Below are 20,118 nucleotides of genomic sequence, written 5' to 3' on the forward strand. Positions count from 1 at the left end.
AGCACCTGCTCATTAATGTTATGGCTTCCACACAAACGTTTTTAAATAAAAGTGAAAATGCTTACTTCCTCTATAACCTCCTGAACTTTAGTGCACAGCTGCGTCTGATGTCACTGATGTTGTTCTTTTGCACATGCGGGTTAGTTTGAAACCTCAAAGAGTTCAGACTGGAATCAGATATAGGCCACATTTTAAAAGGTAGTGTCAACAGCTAGCCTGACAAGCCAGACCCACATCAAGATGTTTGGTCTGAAAACTCACCATTGACGGCTCAATCCGAGGGGCGGATAAACGTCTGTCTTTCAAACTCCCTCTGCACGTGATAGGATAGCGCTACAACCAACCAGAGCAACGAAGGTGAAGCAGAGCTCGCTGACTGATTAAACATTCGCCGTATCCGGTCGGCAAACCCCGAACACATCTTCCCTTCTTAAGAATGACTTCAGTGCCGTTCTTTGTTCTTTTCTCAGAGAAAAGCTTAACTCCAAGTCTTCCAGAGTCGCGGTCAAAGCTGATTCGAAAGACCGCCGTTCGCCAGTTTCTGTGTTTACTAGAAGCAGCAAACGCAACTCGGCCGTCGTCATTATGGCCCCGCCCACCGACTCTATACACAACGTGATTGGCCTGGCAAGAGTTAGGCGTTTACAGCTCAGAAGGGTATTGAGAGTTGCTAGACGACACTCGCGGCAGATTAGATTTGCTGCCGCTAGGGTGCGTCTAGATTTCTAGGCTAGTGAACAGCCAAACAAAAAATCTAATCTGAGCAAAAATCAGAATTGAGCATTAAGACTTGCGGTGTGAACGGGGCCAAAAGTAACACGGGACGGAAGATAACATTTGATTTGATGTGTTTTTTCTAAAAAAAAAAAAAAAAAAAAAAAAATATATATATATATATATATATATATATATATATATATATATATATATATATATATATATATATATATATATATATATAATATTAACTAATTAATCATTTTTGATGTTCTGTGTTGGATAATAATGGACCAATGCAGCATTACTGTGTTATTTTCCACAGGAGAACAGTACAGAGCTGAAGAGGAAGAGTTTCAGACGGGCCATGTACTCTAGAGACACTCTGGCCACTGAGGACGAGGACGAAGGTAAAACATTAAACTCACTGACAACAAGATTATGCTGTTATTATCATAAGTACATCAGAGTAAAACCTATATTCTAACTCTATTATAAATGTATGTTTAGGTGTAGAAATGTTAGAAATGACAGGTCATTATTCTGTTGTGATATTTCGCCTCGTATGCCGCATTGCATCTGTCATTGTATCATCTGAGCGTTTGTCTTCAGTGCTGCAATGTGACTCTGATGTTCTTGTCTTCATGTCTATGGTGGACTCATGGGATTGACCCAGCTGCTGATGCCACTGTTAGTGAAATAAAAGGTCTGGACTCAATGGCATGAATCCTTTGAGCTTATTCTCAAACTGATGAATAGCATGCAGCCTGAGGATGTTAAAAACACTGGCGTTTACCAGTAAAGCCATTATAATGCAAAGAGCGTTCCTCTCAATCTGAGTGCTGTTCGTAGAGTTATGTAATGCATCGACAACAATACCATACAATACACAAAGCTCTTACTACGCTCCTCTGAGCTTTAATTATAAAATGAGGTATTCAGAATGTAGGTGGTAAGTAATTCAAAGTGCTTTATATCCACGAGAAATCCAAGGATATGCTACTGTAATCGCATTAGTGATAACTCATTAAAATCCTGAACGTAGACCCATCCTGCATTATTTTCATGGTCATGATAACATGCTTCATTGTGCTGCACAATCCTGTTTGAGTCTTCGAGGCATGAAATGCATGAGACGTTTGGAGAAATAGTTGCACCTTCTCCCTCCTTCCTCTGCCATGCATGAGTTCACAACTGCAATTATTCTGCATGTTTATTCAAACAAGCTTTTGAGGATATTACTCCATTTAAATGGAATCATTGCTTCCAGTTTGGACTAACAGGATTTATCTCTGATCATTGCTTATCGCAGAAGTTTTAACTCTAAAAGGTGAATTGAGTTATTTCTGTGCCACTAGGAATTTGATTTGCACAAATAATTACTGTTTTCAAGCAAGTTTTCAAGACATCAGAATTTTAGTTTTCATTAATGGCAAACACCCTGACATATACATACACTGTATTGCCAAAAGTATTGGGACACCCCTCCAAATCATTGAATGCAGGTTATCCAATAACTTCCATGGCCACAGGTGTATAACTCCAGCTCTCGGCCTGCAGACGCTTCTACACACATTAGTGAAAGAATGGGTCGCTCTCAGGAGCTCAGTGAACTCAAGCGTGGGGCCGTGATAGGCTGACACCTGTGCAATAAGTCCATTCCTGACATTTCCTCACTACTAAATATTCCACGCTCAAATGTTAGTGGGATTATAACAAAGTGAAAGCGATTGGGAACAACAGCAACTCAGCCACAAAGTGATAGGCCACGTAAAGTCCACTGGACTAGTGAGACGTGTTCTCTGAGTGACCAATCACGCTTCAGTCTGACAATCCCATGGACGAGTCTGGTGGTTGCCAGGAGAACAGGACTTGCCTGATTGCATTGTGCCAAGTGTAACATTTGGTGGAGGGGGGATTATGTGGTGGGGTTGTTTATCAGGGGTTGGGCTTAGCCCTTAGTTCCAGTGAAAGGAACTCTTAATGCTTCAGCATACCAAGACATTTTGGACAATTTCATGCTCCCAACTTTGTGGGATCAGTTTGTGGACGGCCCCTTCCTGTCCCAGCATGACTGCGCTCCAGTGCACAAAGCGTCGCTCCATAAAGACATGGATGAGGAGTTTGGTGTGGAGGAACTTGAATGGCCTGCACAGAGTCCTGAGCTCAACCCGATAGAACAGCTTTGGGATGAATTAGAGCGGAGACTGAGAGCCAGGCCTTCTCGTCCAACATCAGTGCCTGACCTCACAAATGAGCTTCTAGAAGAATGGGCAAAAATCCCCATAAACACACTCCTAAACCTTGAGGAAAGCCTTCCCAGAAGAGCTGGAGCTGTTAGAGAGGATGGGCCGACTCCAGATTAAACCCTACGGATTAACAATGGGATGGCATTAAAGTTCATGTGCATGTAAAGGCAAACTTTTGGCAATATTGTGTATTTACCCTGATATATATATACATATGCAATTCAGAAATTACTCACTTCACCAAATTCATTCCAGCTTATCTGAGTGGGATCTGTGGAATGAACTCTGCTTGACCTTTCTCAGAAAGAGATTGAATGGTGTTGTGTTGTGTTTGCAGACAGCTCAACCAGCACAGATGAGGACAGCCTCAGGGCGGAGCTGCGTCACAGGACCACCATTCCCTGGAGCTCGTTTGCAACGTACCTGAGAGCTGCAGGCCTGTTATTACTTCCTCTGCTCATCCTCTCTCAGCTTACCAAACACTCTCTGATGGTCGCCATAGACTTTTGGCTTGCTCACTGGACATCACGCGTCATTGCAGCGCAGGTGGAAAGTGCTGAGAGGAACTGCACCGTCACAGAGGTGAAATAACTGGACGCCGACACGAGTGACGTTTGAAACTGCTAGTGACGGCAACAGCAACTTTAAGTGTTAAATTCTTTGATACTTTTTAAGTGTGAATCCACAGAGAGTGTCTGACAGACACACACACACACACACACACACAGACACACACACAAACACACACACACGCGCGCACTGCAGTAACATCCCTTTAGCCCCAAGGGTCTGAGCGCAGCTGTTTGAGTCTCGCTTACCGTCCCAGTAGACTGTGTGCCCACTACAAACACAGTTCTTATGTCCCTTGTGAATGACTATTGTTTTCCTTTGGTAAAAGTTTGTTCATATTTTCATAGAAACTGTTTTTATAACCGGGTAATTCTCGGGAAACAATGCAATATGATTTAAATGTCAAAGACATACACTACCGTTCAAAACTTTGGGTCTGTAAGACTTTCGTTTTCAAAATAAATTAAGAATGAGTTCAACAGATTGCTCTGTTAGTGTAGTCCATTTGAATAAGTTAGAATGCTGCCATCTGATCCCTGGCCCCACCAAACAAGTGAATCGAAACTCCTGAAAACAAACTCTGAATGAAATATGAACACAACATAAACCAAAAGCATCTAAACACGATGTGATGTCACAAGATGCGACCCAAAAAGTAAAGAATGCTCAATCATACCTGGTTTTTCTCATCATATTCAATTAGTCATGATGTTACCCAGTTCGCATACAGGCAAGTCAGTGACTGGGCCATTCAGCAGTGGCACAAGGATTGTAGTGGTGGGGCATAACATCTGTGATTGTTACATATGTAACCAAGATGTTCCCTTTTAGTCAGTCACGTTCAACATTATGTCTGATAAATGCCGTAATGGGATCCCTACCAAAGTGTCACTATTGCTGTTCCTTCCAGCGCCCTGATTAAGCCACCTGATTCCCCCACTCCTGCTGGTGCGGAAGATAGGACAGGGCTTACGCAGAGAAGGTCGATTATTGCTGTTCTGCTTGACCCATGCAGTAAAATTATTAAATAACACTGGGAAAGTGTGCACTTTCCAACTGATACATATGGAAGGTCACATGGGGTTAGCCTGGATGCCAGCCGAACTCAGCCCCGCCCACAATCGAACTCAGGTTCGATCCAGGCAATCAAAACCAAGTGTGAAAGCACCCTAAAATATGCCTTTTTCTATAGAAAACATTGCAACTATATTTTACAATTTGTAATTATTCTTATCAAATACTGTAAATGCAGCCTTGCAGAGCAGAAAAGACTTCTTTCAGTAACACATTACGAATTCTTACCAATCCCAACATTTTGAACGGTTCCTCAGTTGTGAAATTTAAGGAAGTGTTGGAGTCTGATCTTGTTTCCTGTGATTCTGTCAGGACTGTGGGTTCAGTCACACCTCGTACCTGCAGGTGTTTTGTGTGTTGTGCGCTCTGGGGATCGTGCTGTGCCTCGTCACGTCTCTGGCGGTCGAATGGACGGGTCTACGGGTGGCCCGCGAGCTTCACTGCAGCCTCCTCCGAATCATAGTCCTCGCACCCATGAGGTGTGTGAGTTCAGGCCTTTAGCCACTTTCTGACCTCATATGTGGTACCATTTGTAAGCTTAGAGGCTCTACTTTCTGGAGATATGCATCAATTTGGCATTTGTTTTACACAAAGTAATGTATTTACACTAAATTACGCTGGTACCATTTCCACCTGGATTTGGCCTACCCAAATTGAAAAGCTTCCCATTCACACATACAGGGTCCTATCTTGCACTCAGCGCAATTGACTTTGTACACCGACGCATGTGTCATTCCTATTTTGCACCCGCGCAAAGCGTGCTTTTCCCTCCACAGAAGCACGTCGCTAAACTAGTGAATGAACTTGCGCTCCCTGGGCGGTTCAGCGCAAAAAAGGAGGCGTGTTCCGGCGCAAACAATCCCTGGAGCTATTTTGCTGTTCCATTAAACAGTTGCGCCACTGACCAGAAAAAACCTAGTCTAAAGTCAGTGGCGCGTTGTTCATTATGCTATTTTAAGGGCGCACGCTTGACCATAATGTATAGCGTGAACAACGCGCATACACTTTGCTCATGAAATCTACACAGATGCAACAGTTATTTTTGCAAATCATAAATTGTTAAACTAAAAAAATATGTACACATGAGATGACGGAAATCATTGTGGTGTGTCACGAAGATGTGAAAAAATAGGCATAAATCTAGCTTACAAATTATTCAGGCTAATTGTAGTAATTAAGGATCAGACCTGTTTGCCCAATAGTGGCGAGACATATCTGTATATAAGGACATCTGACAAATTGGTTTGTCCGTCAAGAACCAGGAAAAAAAATCGACTGAAAAACTGAAAAACTGTTTAACCGACGCTATTTTGGGTGTGTTTCTCCCATCCCCATCCAACACAACTCCTCTGTCTTTCACTGCTCTTACAAGAACATCAGTCTCTTGTGAACCGCTCCTGGCGTGCGTCTGGTAAATACGCCGTAATAATAGCGATCCATAATGGAACTTGCGCAGCTGCTTTTAAAGGGAATGTTGGATGCCGCTCTGATTGGTTTATTCACGTTACGCCCAAACCACACCTATGAATAATGAAGCTACTTCAGACCAACCCATTTTAGATTTGTGCCGGGCGCAAGAGCCATTTATCCCGCCGGGAAAATAGCAACAGCGCCGAGACCCGCCCACAAAGTTACTTGCGCTTCGCGCTTTGACACTTGCGTTTCAGATCGTTAAAATAGGGCCCATAGTGGTCTAAGTTCAAAATTTTGGTGTCATTTTACAGGAAACCCTTTGAAATTACATAAAACACTGCTCATCCCTTCAGACCCTTTGAATAAATCTTGCATACAACACGACACAGACAAACGTATTTTTTCCACCATTTTCTGAAATTTTGTGGAAACAGCCCAAACTGTCTCACTGAGTTACACACTTTCAAAATTGAATTTATATTTTTTAAAAAAAGCTTTTCTTTTTTTTTAATCTTGTGTGTGTGTGGGGGGGGGGGTTACATCTTAGACAACATATACTTACATGTTTATCACTTTTAGCAGTGTTTTATGTAACTTCAAAGGGTTTCCTGTAAAATGACACCAACATTTTTAACTTGGACCACTGTATGTGTGTATGCACTCTTAAAATGCTGGGCTAAAAACAACCCGAGTTGGGTTGGAAATGGACAAACTCAGAAATTGGGTTGTTTGAACCCTATTAAATGGACCCATTTAAACAACCCAATTTCTGGGTTTGTCCATTTTCAACCCAACTTCAGTTGTCTTTAACCCAGCATTTTTTAGAGTGTGGGAAGCTTTTCAATTTGGGTAGGCCAAATCCAAGTGGAAATCCCCAAAATGGTCCCAGATCTTGACACAACACATTACAAAACCCAAATGCTCTTCTGTGTCCCTCACAACCCAGGCTGTTCGAGACAACTCCAGTGGGGAACATCCTGAACCGATTCTCGACAGATACCAACACAATCGATCAGGTACAGCCGGTTAAAGAGACATTACGTATGTCTGATCTGGTTTGGTTTGGTTAGTGTGTGAATGGGATGGAGGTGTCTGATGTTTTGGTGTAATTCTAGCATATCCCGGTCACGATGGAGTGTTTGATTCGCTCGACTCTGCTGTGTGTGTCTGCGGTGGGCGTCATCTCTTACGTCACGCCCGTCTTCCTCATCGCTATGCTGCCGCTGGCCATCGCCTGTTACTTCATTCAGAAGTATTTCAGAGTGGCATCCAGGTTAGTCTCAGAGGAGAACACTGTCCAAATATACACACAAGAGAAATAATGCCTAAAGCTTCACACCATCGAGGTGTGAAAAGTAATATAGTAGTAAAATAGTAAAATATCTGCTAGAACTGTTTTGGGTTAACTATAGTGTCATTGAGGGTTTTTTTTAGCTATAATTATTTGTAATTATATTTCCCATTTTAGATTAGATATTTAAATGTAAAAAAAAAGTCCTTAATTAATGTCATAATGTGTTTTTACATTTTTATATTTAATTTAGTTTTTTTTATATTATATTTCCTACTATTCCACAAAATATAAAAAAGTTAAAATGTTTTTATAATATATTAATGTTGTTGTTTTTTGTATTATATGTCCAAAAATTAAAAATGTTTTAATGAACTAAAATGTAAATATTTACTTTAAAAAGAGTTTTAATGATACATACATTTTCATATTTAATTTTATAACATCACATTTAATATATATATATATATATATATATATTTAATGTTGTTATGTATTATATTTGCTATTATTTCTCACAAAATAATGTTATAGTTAAACAAATTTCATGTGTATAATTAAATAATCCAGACAACTGTATTGTGTGTGTGTGTGTGTGTGTGTGTGTGTGTGTGTGTGTGTGTGTGTGTGTGTGTGTGTGTGTGTGTGTGTGTGTGTGTGTGTGTGTGTGTGTGTGTGTGTGTGTGTGTGTGTGTGTGTGTGTGTAGAGACCTACAGCAGCTGGAGGACAGCACTGAGATGCCGCTCCTGTCCCATTACTCTCAGACCGTGGAGGGGCTCACCACCATCAGAGCCTTCAGGTCTTGACCGTACACACACACACACACACACACACACGACAGCTGTTAATTGTGCTGACCACTGGACATTGACTGGACTGTCCTTTGTCTCAGGCATGAGCAGAAGTTTAAGAAGAAGCTGCTGGAACACACAGATGCTAATAACATCTCCTCCCTCTTCCTGACGGCGGCCAATCGCTGGCTGGAGGTTCGCATGGTAATGAAAATCGATTTAAATTACATACACTAATATGTGGATATTTATATTTGCCTATTATTAATTTCGGCATATTATATAGGCATGATTGTTCCAGTATTGCTGTTGACTGTGTGCAGGAGTACGTGGGAGCGTTTGTGGTGCTGATAGCGGCGGTGGCTTCGATCTCGAACGCGCTGTACCGCCAGCTCTCTGCAGGACTGGTGGGTCTGGGGCTGACCTACGCTCTGATGGTAAACCTCAGGACTGGCTGTTCTCACAGCCGGATTAGAGCCGGATTAGAGCTGGACCAGAGCCAGATTAGAGCTGGATCAGAGCTGGACCAAAGCCGGATTAGAGCTGGACCAAAACCAGATCAGAGCCGGATTAGAGCCGGACCAGAGCCAGATTAGAGCCGGACCAGAGCCAGATTAAAGCTGGACCAAAGACGTATTAGAGCCGGACCAAAGCCGGATTAGAGCCCGACCAGAGCCGGATTATAGCCGGATTATAGCCAGATTAGAGCCAGATTAGAGCCGGACCAGAGCTGGATTAGAGCCGGACCAGAGCCGGATTAGAGCCAGATTATAGCCAGACCAGAGCCAGATTAGTGCCGGACCAGAGCCAGATTAGAGCCGGACCAGAGCCAGATTAGAGCCAGATTAGAGCCGGACCAGAGCCGGATTAGAGCCAGATTATAGCCAGGCCAGAGCCAGATTAGTGCCGGACCAGAGCCAGATTAGAGCCGGACCAGAGCCAGATTAGAGCCGGATTAGAGCCGGACCAGCAGTGTAACAGCCTTTCTCTGTCTCTCCTGAAGGTGTCAAACTACCTGAACTGGATCGTGCGTAACCTGGCAGACATGGAGGTGCAGCTGGGCTGTGTGAAGAGAGTCCGCGCGCTCATACACACTCAACCCGAGAGCTACGACGGCCTCATGAGTGAGTGAACACACACCAGCTCAGGACCAGTGGACAAAACTAGAACAACTGGGAACAATGTTGTTGTTTGATTTTTATATTATTATTATATGCAGTATACAGTAAGTTCAAAGTTTTTATTTATATAAATTAAAAATAACAATAAGAACAATTTAGTCAGTTTATAAGGAGATATGAATCATGATTAATTTCATAATCAGATCATTTATTTAATATAAAAAGATACTGTATTTTAAAACCAATCATTTCTATATAAAGTACATTTGGTAATTTTTTTGTGGTATATACAGTAATAATTTATGTTCATACAGGGAAAAACTAAATGGGAACATTTAGTGTTAATAACAATAATAATAATAATAATAATAATAATAATAATAATAATAATAATAATAATAATAATAAAATTATAGTATTGATATTTGATCTAAATCCATACAATAATATATTCTGAGTCAAAAATTAATCAATATCATTATTAGCATTCGTAACTGTTGAATGCACATTGCACAATATATATGATGTGTGACAGGAGAGTGTGTGTGTGTGTGTGTGTGTGTGTGTGTGTGTGTGTGTGTGTGTGTGTGTGTGTGTGTGTGTGTGTGTGTGTGTGTGTGTGTGTGTGTGTGTGTGTGTGTGTGTGTGTAGCTCCAGCTCAGGTTCCTGCGGGATGGCCGAAGTACGGAGAGATCCAGATCAAAAACCTGAGTGTGCGTTACGACAGCAGCCTGAAACCGGTCCTGAGACACGTCAACGCTCACATCAGACCGGGACAGAAGGTCAGCACACACACACACACACACACACACACTGAGAGACATGCACACACTGATGCTTCTGTTGATAGGTGGGAATTTGTGGACGGACAGGAAGTGGGAAATCCTCCTTTTCTTTGGCCCTCTTCAGAATGCTGGACACGTTTGAGGGTAAAGCTCCCAGAAATGATCAAACTCTTCATGTTCTGCGGCTCTTTGAGATCATGGTGTGTGTTGTTCTCACACAGGGCAAATTGTGATAGATGGGATCGATATAGCCAAGCTTCCTCTGCAGACGCTACGATCAAAGTTCTCCATTATCCTGCAGGATCCCATTCTGTTCAGTGGGACGATCCGGTGAGGATGTGCTTGGGATTTACTCCATTAAACTGCATCTCTATCAGGACACACACACACACGAATACACGCACGCACGCAAACACACACCCACTCTTCTAGTCTTCTCAGTCATGAAGCGCGCACACACACACACACACACACACACACACACACACTCTTCTGGTCCTCTCAGCTGTAGTCGTGAAGCAGACACACACACTCTTCTGGTTCTCTCAGCTGTAGTCGTGAAGCAGACACACACACACACACACACTCTTCTGGTCCTCTCAACTTTAGTCGTGAAGCAGACACACACACACACACACTCTTCTGGTCCTCTCAGCTGTAGTCGTGAAGCAGACACACACACTCTTCTGGTTCTCTCAGCTGTAGTCGTGAAGCAGACACACACACACACACAGACACACACACTCTTCTGGTCCTCTCAGCTGTAGTCGTGAAGCAGACACACACACTCTTCTGGTCCTCTCAACTTTAGTCGTGAAGCAGACACACACACAGACACACACACTCTTCTGGTCCTCTCAGCTGTAGTCGTGAAGCAGACACACACACACACACACACACACACACACTCTTCTGGTCCTCTCAGCTGTAGTCGTGAAGCAGACACACACACACACACACACACACACACACACACACACACTCTTCTGGTCCTCTCAGCTGTAGTCCTGAAGCAGACACACACACACACTCTTCTGGTCCTCTCAGCTGTAGCGTGTGTCTCCTCTGCTCATCAGGTTTAATCTGGATCCGGAGAGGAAGGCCTCAGATCAGATGCTGTGGGAGGCTCTGGAGATCGCTCAGCTCATGCCCGTCGTTAAAGCTCTGCCCGGTGGATTAGGTGAGTCGGTGAAGGAGCTGCGGCAGCTTTCACACACAGAGCCACGGATTGACCGGAACGAGACACACTCACACTTACCCCTTTTCCACCAAGGCAGTGCTGGTGCTAAATCAGAGCCAAAGCCTAGTTTCAAATCGGCTCTTTGTGTGTCCACACTCCACACCACCTGGAGTTTAAGAGGTTATTATATATTAATAATCCAAAATCAATATTATGTTTTGGAATGTTGTAAAGTAAAGGTTTTAAGAAGAAGAACACTGATAAAGTACATATACTTGAAAAGTAAAATGAGTTGGACAGAAAAATTACTTCTGTACTGTCCGCCTCTAGTCTTCTCTGGTCTGGTCTTCATTTTTGATCAGATTAATGAGCTTTAGTGAGCAGAAGAACACGTGTAAGGCTTTAGACTGGTACTGTAGTTCTGGTCTTCTCTGGTCTGGTCTTCATTTTTGATCAGATTAATGAGCTTTAGTGAGCAGGAGAACACGTGTAAGGCTTTAGACTGGTACTGTAGTTCTGGTCTTCTCTGGTCTGGTCTTCATTTTTGATCAGATTAATGAGCTTTAGTGAGCAGGAGAACACGTGTAAGACTTTAGACTGGTACTGTAGTTCTGGTCTTCTCTGGTCTGGTCTTCATTTTTGGTCAGATTAATGAGCCTCATGAGCAGAAGAACACGTGTAAGACTTTAGACTGGTACTGTAGTTCTGGTCTCCTCTGGTCTGGTCTTCATTTTTGATCAGATTAATGAGCCTCATGAGCAGAAGAACACGTGTAAGACTTTAGACTGGTACTGTAGTTCTGGTCTTCTCTGGTCTGGTCTTCATTTTTGATCAGATTAATGAGCTTTAGTGAGCAGAAGAACACGTGTAAGACTTTAGACTGGTACTGTAGTTCTGGTCTCCTCTGGTCTGGTCTTCATTTTTGATCAGATTAATGAGCCTCATGAGCAGAAGAACACGTGTAAGACTTTAGACTGGTACTGTAGTTCTGGTCTTCTCTGGTCTGGTCTTCATTTTTGATCAGATTAATGAGCTTTAGTGAGCAGAAGAACACGTGTAAGACTTTAGACTGGTACTGTAGTTCAGGTCTTCTCTGGTCTGGTCTTCATTTTTGGTCAGATTAATGAGCTTTAGTGAGCAGAAGAACACGTGTAAGACTTTAGACTGGTACTGTAGTTCTGGTCTCCTCTGGTCTGGTCTTCATTTTTGATCAGATTAATGAGCCTCATGAGCAGAAGAACACGTGTAAGACTTTAGACTGGTACTGTAGTTCTGGTCTTCTCTGGTCTGGTCTTCATTTTTGGTCAGATTAATGAGCTTTAGTGAGCAGAAGAACACGTGTAAGACTTTAGACTGGTACTGTAGTTCTGGTCTTCTCTGGTCTGGTCTTCATTTTTGATCCGATTAATGAGCTTTAGTGAGCAGAAGAACACGTGTAAGACTTTAGACTGGTATTGTAGTTCTGGTCTCCTCTGGTCTGGTCTTCATTTTTGATCAGATTAATGAGCCTCATGAGCAGAAGAACACGTGTAAGACTTTAGACTGGTACTGTAGTTCTGGTCTCCTCTGGTCTGGTCTTCATTTTTGATCAGATTAATGAGCTTTAGTGAGCAGAAGAACACGTGTAAGACTTTAGACTGGTACTGTAGTTCTGGTCTCCTCTGGTCTGGTCTTCATTTTTGATCAGATTAATGAGCCTCATGAGCAGAAGAACACGTGTAAGACTTTAGACTGGTACTGTAGTTCTGGTCTCCTCTGGTCTGGTCTTCATTTTTGATCAGATTAATGAGCTTTAGTGAGCAGAAGAACACGTGTAAGACTTTAGACTGGTACTGTAGTTCTGGTCTCCTCTGGTCTGGTCTTCATTTTTGGTCAGATTAATGAGCTTTAGTGAGCAGAAGAACACGTGTAAGACTTTAGACTGGTACTGTAGTTCTGGTCTTCTCTGGTCTGGTCTTCATTTTTGGTCAGATTAATGAGCTTTAGTGAGCAGGAGAACACGTGTAAGACTTTAGACTGGTACTGTAGTTCTGGTCTTCTCTGGTCAGGTCTTCATTTTTGGTCAGATTAATGAGCTTTAGTGAGCAGAAGAACACGTGTAAGACTTTAGACTGGTACTGTAGTTCTGGTCTCCTCTGGTCTGGTCTTCATTTTTGGTCAGATTAATGAGCTTTAGTGAGCAGAAGAACACGTGTAAGACTTTAGACTGGTACTGTAGTTCTGGTCTTCTCTGGTCTGGTCTTCATTTTTGGTCAGATTAATGAGCTTTAGTGAGCAGAAGAACACGTGTAACACTTTAGACTGGTACTGTAGTTCTGGTCTTCTCTGGCCTGGTCTTCATTTTTGATCAGATAAATGAGCTTTAGTGAGCAGAAGAACACGTGTAAGACTTTAGACTGGTACTGTAGTTCTGGTCTTCTCTGGTCTGGTCTTCATTTTTGGTCAGATTAATGAGCCTCATGAGCAGAAGAACACGTGTAAGACTTTAGACTGGTACTGTAGTTCTGGTCTTCTCTGGTCTGGTCTTCATTTTTGGTCAGATTAATGAGCTTTAGTGAGCAGAAGAACACGTGTAAGACTTTAGACTGGTACTGTAGTTCTGGTCTTCTCTGGTCTGGTCTTCATTTTTGGTCAGATTAATGAGCTTTAGTGAGCAGAAGAACACGTGTAACACTTTAGACTGGTACTGTAGTTCTTGTCTTCTCTGGCCTGGTCTTCATTTTTGATCAGATAAATGAGCTTTAGTGAGCAGAAGAACACGTGTAAGACTTTAGACTGGTACTGTAGTTCTGGTCTTCTCTGGTCTGGTCTTCATTTTTGGTCAGATTAATGAGCCTCATGAGCAGAAGAACACGTGTAAGACTTTAGACTGGTACTGTAGTTCTGGTCTTCTCTGGTCTGGTCTTCATTTTTGGTCAGAATAATGAGCCTCATGAGCAGAAGAACACGTGTAAGACTTTAGACTGGTACTGTAGTTCTGGTCTTCTCTGGTCTGGTCTTCATTTTTGGTCAGATTAATGAGCTTTAGTGAGCAGGAGAACACGTGTAAGACTTTAGACTGGTACTGTAGTTCTGGTCTTCTCTGGTCTAGTCTTCATTTTTTAAAAGATTAATGAGCTTTAGTAAGCAGAAGAACACGTGTAAGACTTTAGACTGGTACTGTAGTTCTGGTCTTCTCTGGTCTGGTCTTCATTTTTGGTCAGATTAATGAGCCTCATGAGCAGAAGAACACTTGTAAGACTTTAGACTGGTACTGTAGTTCTGGTCTTCTCTGGTCTGGTCTTCATTTTTGGTCAGATTAATGAGCTTTAGTGAGCAGGAGAACACGTGTAAGACTTTAGACTGGTACTGTAGTTCTGGTCTTCTCTGGTCTGGTCTTCATTTTTGATCAGATTAATGAGCTTTAGTGAGCAGAAGAACACGTGTAAGACTTTAGACTGGTACTGTAGTTCTGGTCTCCTCTGGTCTGGTCTTCATTTTTGGTCAGATTAATGAGCTTTAGTGAGCAGGAGAACACATGTAAGACTTTAGAGTGGTACTGTAGTTCTGGTCTTTTCTGGTCTGGTCTTCATTTTTGATCAGATTAATGAGCCTCATGAGCAGAAGAACACGTGTAAGACTTTAGACTGGTACTGTAGTTCTGGTCTTTTCTGGTCTGGTCTTCATTTTTGGTCAGATTAATGAGCTTTAGTGAGCAGAAGAACACGTGTAAGACTTTAGACTGGTACTGTAGTTCTGGTCTTCTCTGGTCTGGTCTTCATTTTTGGTCAGATTAATGAGCTTTAGTGAGCAGAAGAACACGTGTAACACTTTAGACTGGTACTGTAGTTCTGGTCTTCTCTGGCCTGGTCTTCATTTTTGATCAGATAAATGAGCTTTAGTGAGCAGAAGAACACGTGTAAGGCTTTAGACTGGTACTGTAGTTCTGGTCTTCTCTGGTCTGGTCTTCATTTTTGGTCAGATTAATGAGCCTCATGAGCAGAAGAACACGTGTAAGACTTTAGACTGGTAGTTCTGGTCTTCTCTGGTCTGGTCTTCATTTTTGGTCAGATTAATGAGCTTTAGTGAGCAGGAGAACACGTGTAAGACTTTAGACTGGTACTGTAGTTCTGGTCTTCTCTGGTCTAGTCTTCATTTTTTAAAAGATTAATGAGCTTTAGTGAGCAGAAGAACACGTGTAAGACTTTAGACTGGTACTGTAGTTCTGGTCTCCTCTGGTCTGGTCTTCATTTTTGGTCATATTAATGAGCTTTAGTGAGCAGGAGAACACATGTAAGACTTTAGACTGGTACTGTAGTTCTGGTCTTCTCTGGTCTGGTCTTCATTTTTGGTCAGATTAATGAGCTTTAGTGAGCAGAAGAACACGTGTAGGGCTTTAGACTGGTACTGTAGTTCAGGTCTTCTCTGGTCTGGTCTTCATTTTTGATCAGATTAATGAGCCTCATGAGCAGAAGAACACGTGTAAGACTTTAGACTGGTACTGTAGTTCTGGTCTTTTCTGGTCTGGTCTTCATTTTTGATCAGATTAATGAGCTTTAGTGAGCAGAAGAACACGTGTAAGACTTTAGACTGGTACTGTAGTTCTGGTCTTCTCTGGCCTGGTTTTCATTTTTGATCAGATTAATGAGCCTCATGAGCAGAAGAACACGTGTAAGACTTTAGACTGGTACTGTAGTTCTGGTCTTCTCTGGTCTGGTCTTCATTTTTGATCAGATTAATGAGCTTTAGTGAGCAGAAGAACACGTGTAGGGCTTTAGACTGGTACTGTAGTTCTGGTCTTCTCTGGTCTGGTCTTCATTTTTGATCAGATTAATGAGCCTCATGAGCAGAAGAACACGTGTAAGACTTTAGACTGGTACTGTAGTTCTGGTCTTCTCTGGTCTGGTCTTCATTTTTGATCAGATTAATGAGCTTTAGTGAGCAGAAGAACACGTGTAGGGCTTTAGACTGGTACTGTAGTTCTGGTCTTCTCTGGTCTGGTCTTCATTTTTGATCAGATTAATGAGCCTCATGAGCAGAAGAACACGTGTAAGACTTTAGACTAGTACTGTAGTTCTGGTCTTCTCTGGCCTGGTCTTCATTTTTGATCAGATTAATGAGCCTCATGAGCAGAAGAACACGTGTAAGACTTTAGACTGGTACTGTAGTTCTGGTCTTCTCTGGTCTGGTCTTCATTTTTGGTCAGATTAATGAGCTTTAGTGAGCAGAAGAACACGTGTAAGACTTTAGACTGGTACTGTAGTTCTGGTCTTCTCTGGCCTGGTCTTCATTTTTGATCAGATTAATGAGCTTTAGTGAGCAGGAGAACACGTGTAAGACTTTAGACTGGTACTGTAGTTCTGGTCTTCTCTGGTCTGGTCTTCATTTTTGGTCAGATTAATGAGCTTTAGTGAGCAGAAGAACACGTGTAGGGCTTTAGACTGGTACTGTAGTTCAGGTCTTCTCTGGTCTGGTCTTCATTTTTGATCAGATTAATGAGCCTCATGAGCAGAAGAACACGTGTAAGACTTTAGACTGGTACTGTAGTTCTGGTCTTTTCTGGTCTGGTCTTCATTTTTGATCAGATTAATGAGCTTTAGTGAGCAGAAGAACACGTGTAAGACTTTAGACTGGTACTGTAGTTCTGGTCTTCTCTGGCCTGGTTTTCATTTTTGATCAGATTAATGAGCCTCATGAGCAGAAGAACACGTGTAAGACTTTAGACTGGTACTGTAGTTCTGGTCTTCTCTGGTCTGGTCTTCATTTTTGATCAGATTAATGAGCTTTAGTGAGCAGAAGAACACGTGTAGGGCTTTAGACTGGTACTGTAGTTCTGGTCTTCTCTGGTCTGGTCTTCATTTTTGATCAGATTAATGAGCCTCATGAGCAGAAGAACACGTGTAAGACTTTAGACTGGTACTGTAGTTCTGGTCTTCTCTGGTCTGGTCTTCATTTTTGATCAGATTAATGAGCTTTAGTGAGCAGAAGAACACGTGTAGGGCTTTAGACTGGTACTGTAGTTCTGGTCTTCTCTGGTCTGGTCTTCATTTTTGATCAGATTAATGAGCCTCATGAGCAGAAGAACACGTGTAAGACTTTAGACTAGTACTGTAGTTCTGGTCTTCTCTGGCCTGGTCTTCATTTTTGATCAGATTAATGAGCCTCATGAGCAGAAGAACACGTGTAAGACTTTAGACTGGTACTGTAGTTCTGGTCTTCTCTGGTCTGGTCTTCATTTTTGGTCAGATTAATGAGCTTTAGTGAGCAGAAGAACACGTGTAAGACTTTAGACTGGTACTGTAGTTCTGGTCTTCTCTGGCCTGGTCTTCATTTTTGATCAGATTAATGAGCTTTAGTGAGCAGGAGAACACGTGTAAGACTTTAGACTGGTACTGTAGTTCTGGTCTTCTCTGGTCTGGTCTTCATTTTTGTTCAGATTAATGAGCTTTAGTGAGCAGGAGAACACGTGTAAGACTTTAGACTGGTACTGTAGTTCTGGTCTTCTCTGGTCTGGTCTTCATTTTTGGTCAGATTAATGAGCTTTAGTGAGCAGAAGAACACGTGTAAGACTTTAGACTGGTACTGTAGTTCAGGTCTTCTCTGGTCTGGTCTTCATTTTTGGTCAGATTAATGAGCTTTAGTGAGCAGAAGAACACGTGTAAGACTTTAGACTGGTACTGTAGTTCTGGTCTCCTCTGGTCTGGTCTTCATTTTTGATCAGATTAATGAGCCTCATGAGCAGAAGAACACGTGTAAGACTTTAGACTGGTACTGTAGTTCTGGTCTTCTCTGGTCTGGTCTTCATTTTTGATCAGATTAATGAGCTTTAGTGAGCAGAAGAACACGTGTAAGACTTTAGACTGGTACTGTAGTTCAGGTCTTCTCTGGTCTGGTCTTCATTTTTGGTCAGATTAATGAGCTTTAGTGAGCAGAAGAACACGTGTAAGACTTTAGACTGGTACTGTAGTTCTGGTCTCCTCTGGTCTGGTCTTCATTTTTGATCAGATTAATGAGCCTCATGAGCAGAAGAACACGTGTAAGACTTTAGACTGGTACTGTAGTTCTGGTCTTCTCTGGTCTGGTCTTCATTTTTGGTCAGATTAATGAGCTTTAGTGAGCAGAAGAACACGTGTAAGACTTTAGACTGGTACTGTAGTTCTGGTCTTCTCTGGTCTGGTCTTCATTTTTGATCCGATTAATGAGCTTTAGTGAGCAGAAGAACACGTGTAAGACTTTAGACTGGTATTGTAGTTCTGGTCTCCTCTGGTCTGGTCTTCATTTTTGATCAGATTAATGAGCCTCATGAGCAGAAGAACACGTGTAAGACTTTAGACTGGTACTGTAGTTCTGGTCTCCTCTGGTCTGGTCTTCATTTTTGATCAGATTAATGAGCTTTAGTGAGCAGAAGAACACGTGTAAGACTTTAGACTGGTACTGTAGTTCTGGTCTCCTCTGGTCTGGTCTTCATTTTTGATCAGATTAATGAGCCTCATGAGCAGAAGAACACGTGTAAGACTTTAGACTGGTACTGTAGTTCTGGTCTCCTCTGGTCTGGTCTTCATTTTTGATCAGATTAATGAGCTTTAGTGAGCAGAAGAACACGTGTAAGACTTTAGACTGGTACTGTAGTTCTGGTCTCCTCTGGTCTGGTCTTCATTTTTGGTCAGATTAATGAGCTTTAGTGAGCAGAAGAACACATGTAAGACTTTAGACTGGTACTGTAGTTCTGGTCTTCTCTGGTCTGGTCTTCATTTTTGGTCAGATTAATGAGCTTTAGTGAGCAGGAGAACACGTGTAAGACTTTAGACTGGTACTGTAGTTCTGGTCTTCTCTGGTCAGGTCTTCATTTTTGGTCAGATTAATGAGCTTTAGTGAGCAGAAGAACACGTGTAAGACTTTAGACTGGTACTGTAGTTCTGGTCTCCTCTGGTCTGGTCTTCATTTTTGGTCAGATTAATGAGCTTTAGTGAGCAGAAGAACACGTGTAAGACTTTAGACTGGTACTGTAGTTCTGGTCTTCTCTGGTCTGGTCTTCATTTTTGGTCAGATTAATGAGCTTTAGTGAGCAGAAGAACACGTGTAACACTTTAGACTGGTACTGTAGTTCTGGTCTTCTCTGGCCTGGTCTTCATTTTTGATCAGATAAATGAGCTTTAGTGAGCAGAAGAACACGTGTAAGACTTTAGACTGGTACTGTAGTTCTGGTCTTCTCTGGTCTGGTCTTCATTTTTGGTCAGATTAATGAGCCTCATGAGCAGAAGAACACGTGTAAGACTTTAGACTGGTACTGTAGTTCTGGTCTTCTCTGGTCTGGTCTTCATTTTTGGTCAGATTAATGAGCTTTAGTGAGCAGAAGAACACGTGTAAGACTTTAGACTGGTACTGTAGTTCTGGTCTTCTCTGGTCTGGTCTTCATTTTTGGTCAGATTAATGAGCTTTAGTGAGCAGAAGAACACGTGTAACACTTTAGACTGGTACTGTAGTTCTGGTCTTCTCTGGCCTGGTCTTCATTTTTGATCAGATAAATGAGCTTTAGTGAGCAGAAGAACACGTGTAAGACTTTAGACTGGTACTGTAGTTCTGGTCTTCTCTGGTCTGGTCTTCATTTTTGGTCAGATTAATGAGCCTCATGAGCAGAAGAACACGTGTAAGACTTTAGACTGGTACTGTAGTTCTGGTCTTCTCTGGTCTGGTCTTCATTTTTGGTCAGATTAATGAGCCTCATGAGCAGAAGAACACGTGTAAGACTTTAGACTGGTACTGTAGTTCTGGTCTTCTCTGGTCTGGTCTTCATTTTTGGTCAGATTAATGAGCTTTAGTGAGCAGGAGAACACGTGTAAGACTTTAGACTGGTACTGTAGTTCTGGTCTTCTCTGGTCTAGTCTTCATTTTTTAAAAGATTAATGAGCTTTAGTAAGCAGAAGAACACGTGTAAGACTTTAGACTG

At 42.2% G+C, this 20,118-nt stretch overlaps 1 protein-coding gene across 1 annotated transcript in view; it reads left to right on the top strand.

Moving 5' to 3' along the window:
- Positions 1-20,118, top strand: part of abcc8b (ATP-binding cassette, sub-family C (CFTR/MRP), member 8b) — a 55,974-nt gene that overhangs the window by 23,865 nt on the left and 11,991 nt on the right. The window contains exons 25-38 of the mRNA XM_067419269.1: positions 1,043-1,127; positions 1,394-1,423; positions 3,304-3,548; positions 4,923-5,089; positions 6,970-7,039; positions 7,139-7,296; positions 8,022-8,114; positions 8,208-8,310; positions 8,430-8,543; positions 9,110-9,230; positions 9,879-10,009; positions 10,078-10,156; positions 10,234-10,342; positions 11,089-11,192. Of these exons, the coding sequence (XP_067275370.1) occupies positions 1,043-1,127; positions 1,394-1,423; positions 3,304-3,548; positions 4,923-5,089; positions 6,970-7,039; positions 7,139-7,296; positions 8,022-8,114; positions 8,208-8,310; positions 8,430-8,543; positions 9,110-9,230; positions 9,879-10,009; positions 10,078-10,156; positions 10,234-10,342; positions 11,089-11,192 (1,609 nt within the window). The remainder of the gene's footprint in view (positions 1-1,042; positions 1,128-1,393; positions 1,424-3,303; positions 3,549-4,922; positions 5,090-6,969; positions 7,040-7,138; positions 7,297-8,021; positions 8,115-8,207; positions 8,311-8,429; positions 8,544-9,109; positions 9,231-9,878; positions 10,010-10,077; positions 10,157-10,233; positions 10,343-11,088; positions 11,193-20,118) is intronic.

The sequence above is a fragment of the Pseudorasbora parva genome, chromosome 16 (genome assembly GCF_024679245.1).
Source record: "Pseudorasbora parva isolate DD20220531a chromosome 16, ASM2467924v1, whole genome shotgun sequence".
In the NCBI taxonomy this organism is placed as follows: domain Eukaryota; kingdom Metazoa; phylum Chordata; class Actinopteri; order Cypriniformes; family Gobionidae; genus Pseudorasbora; species Pseudorasbora parva.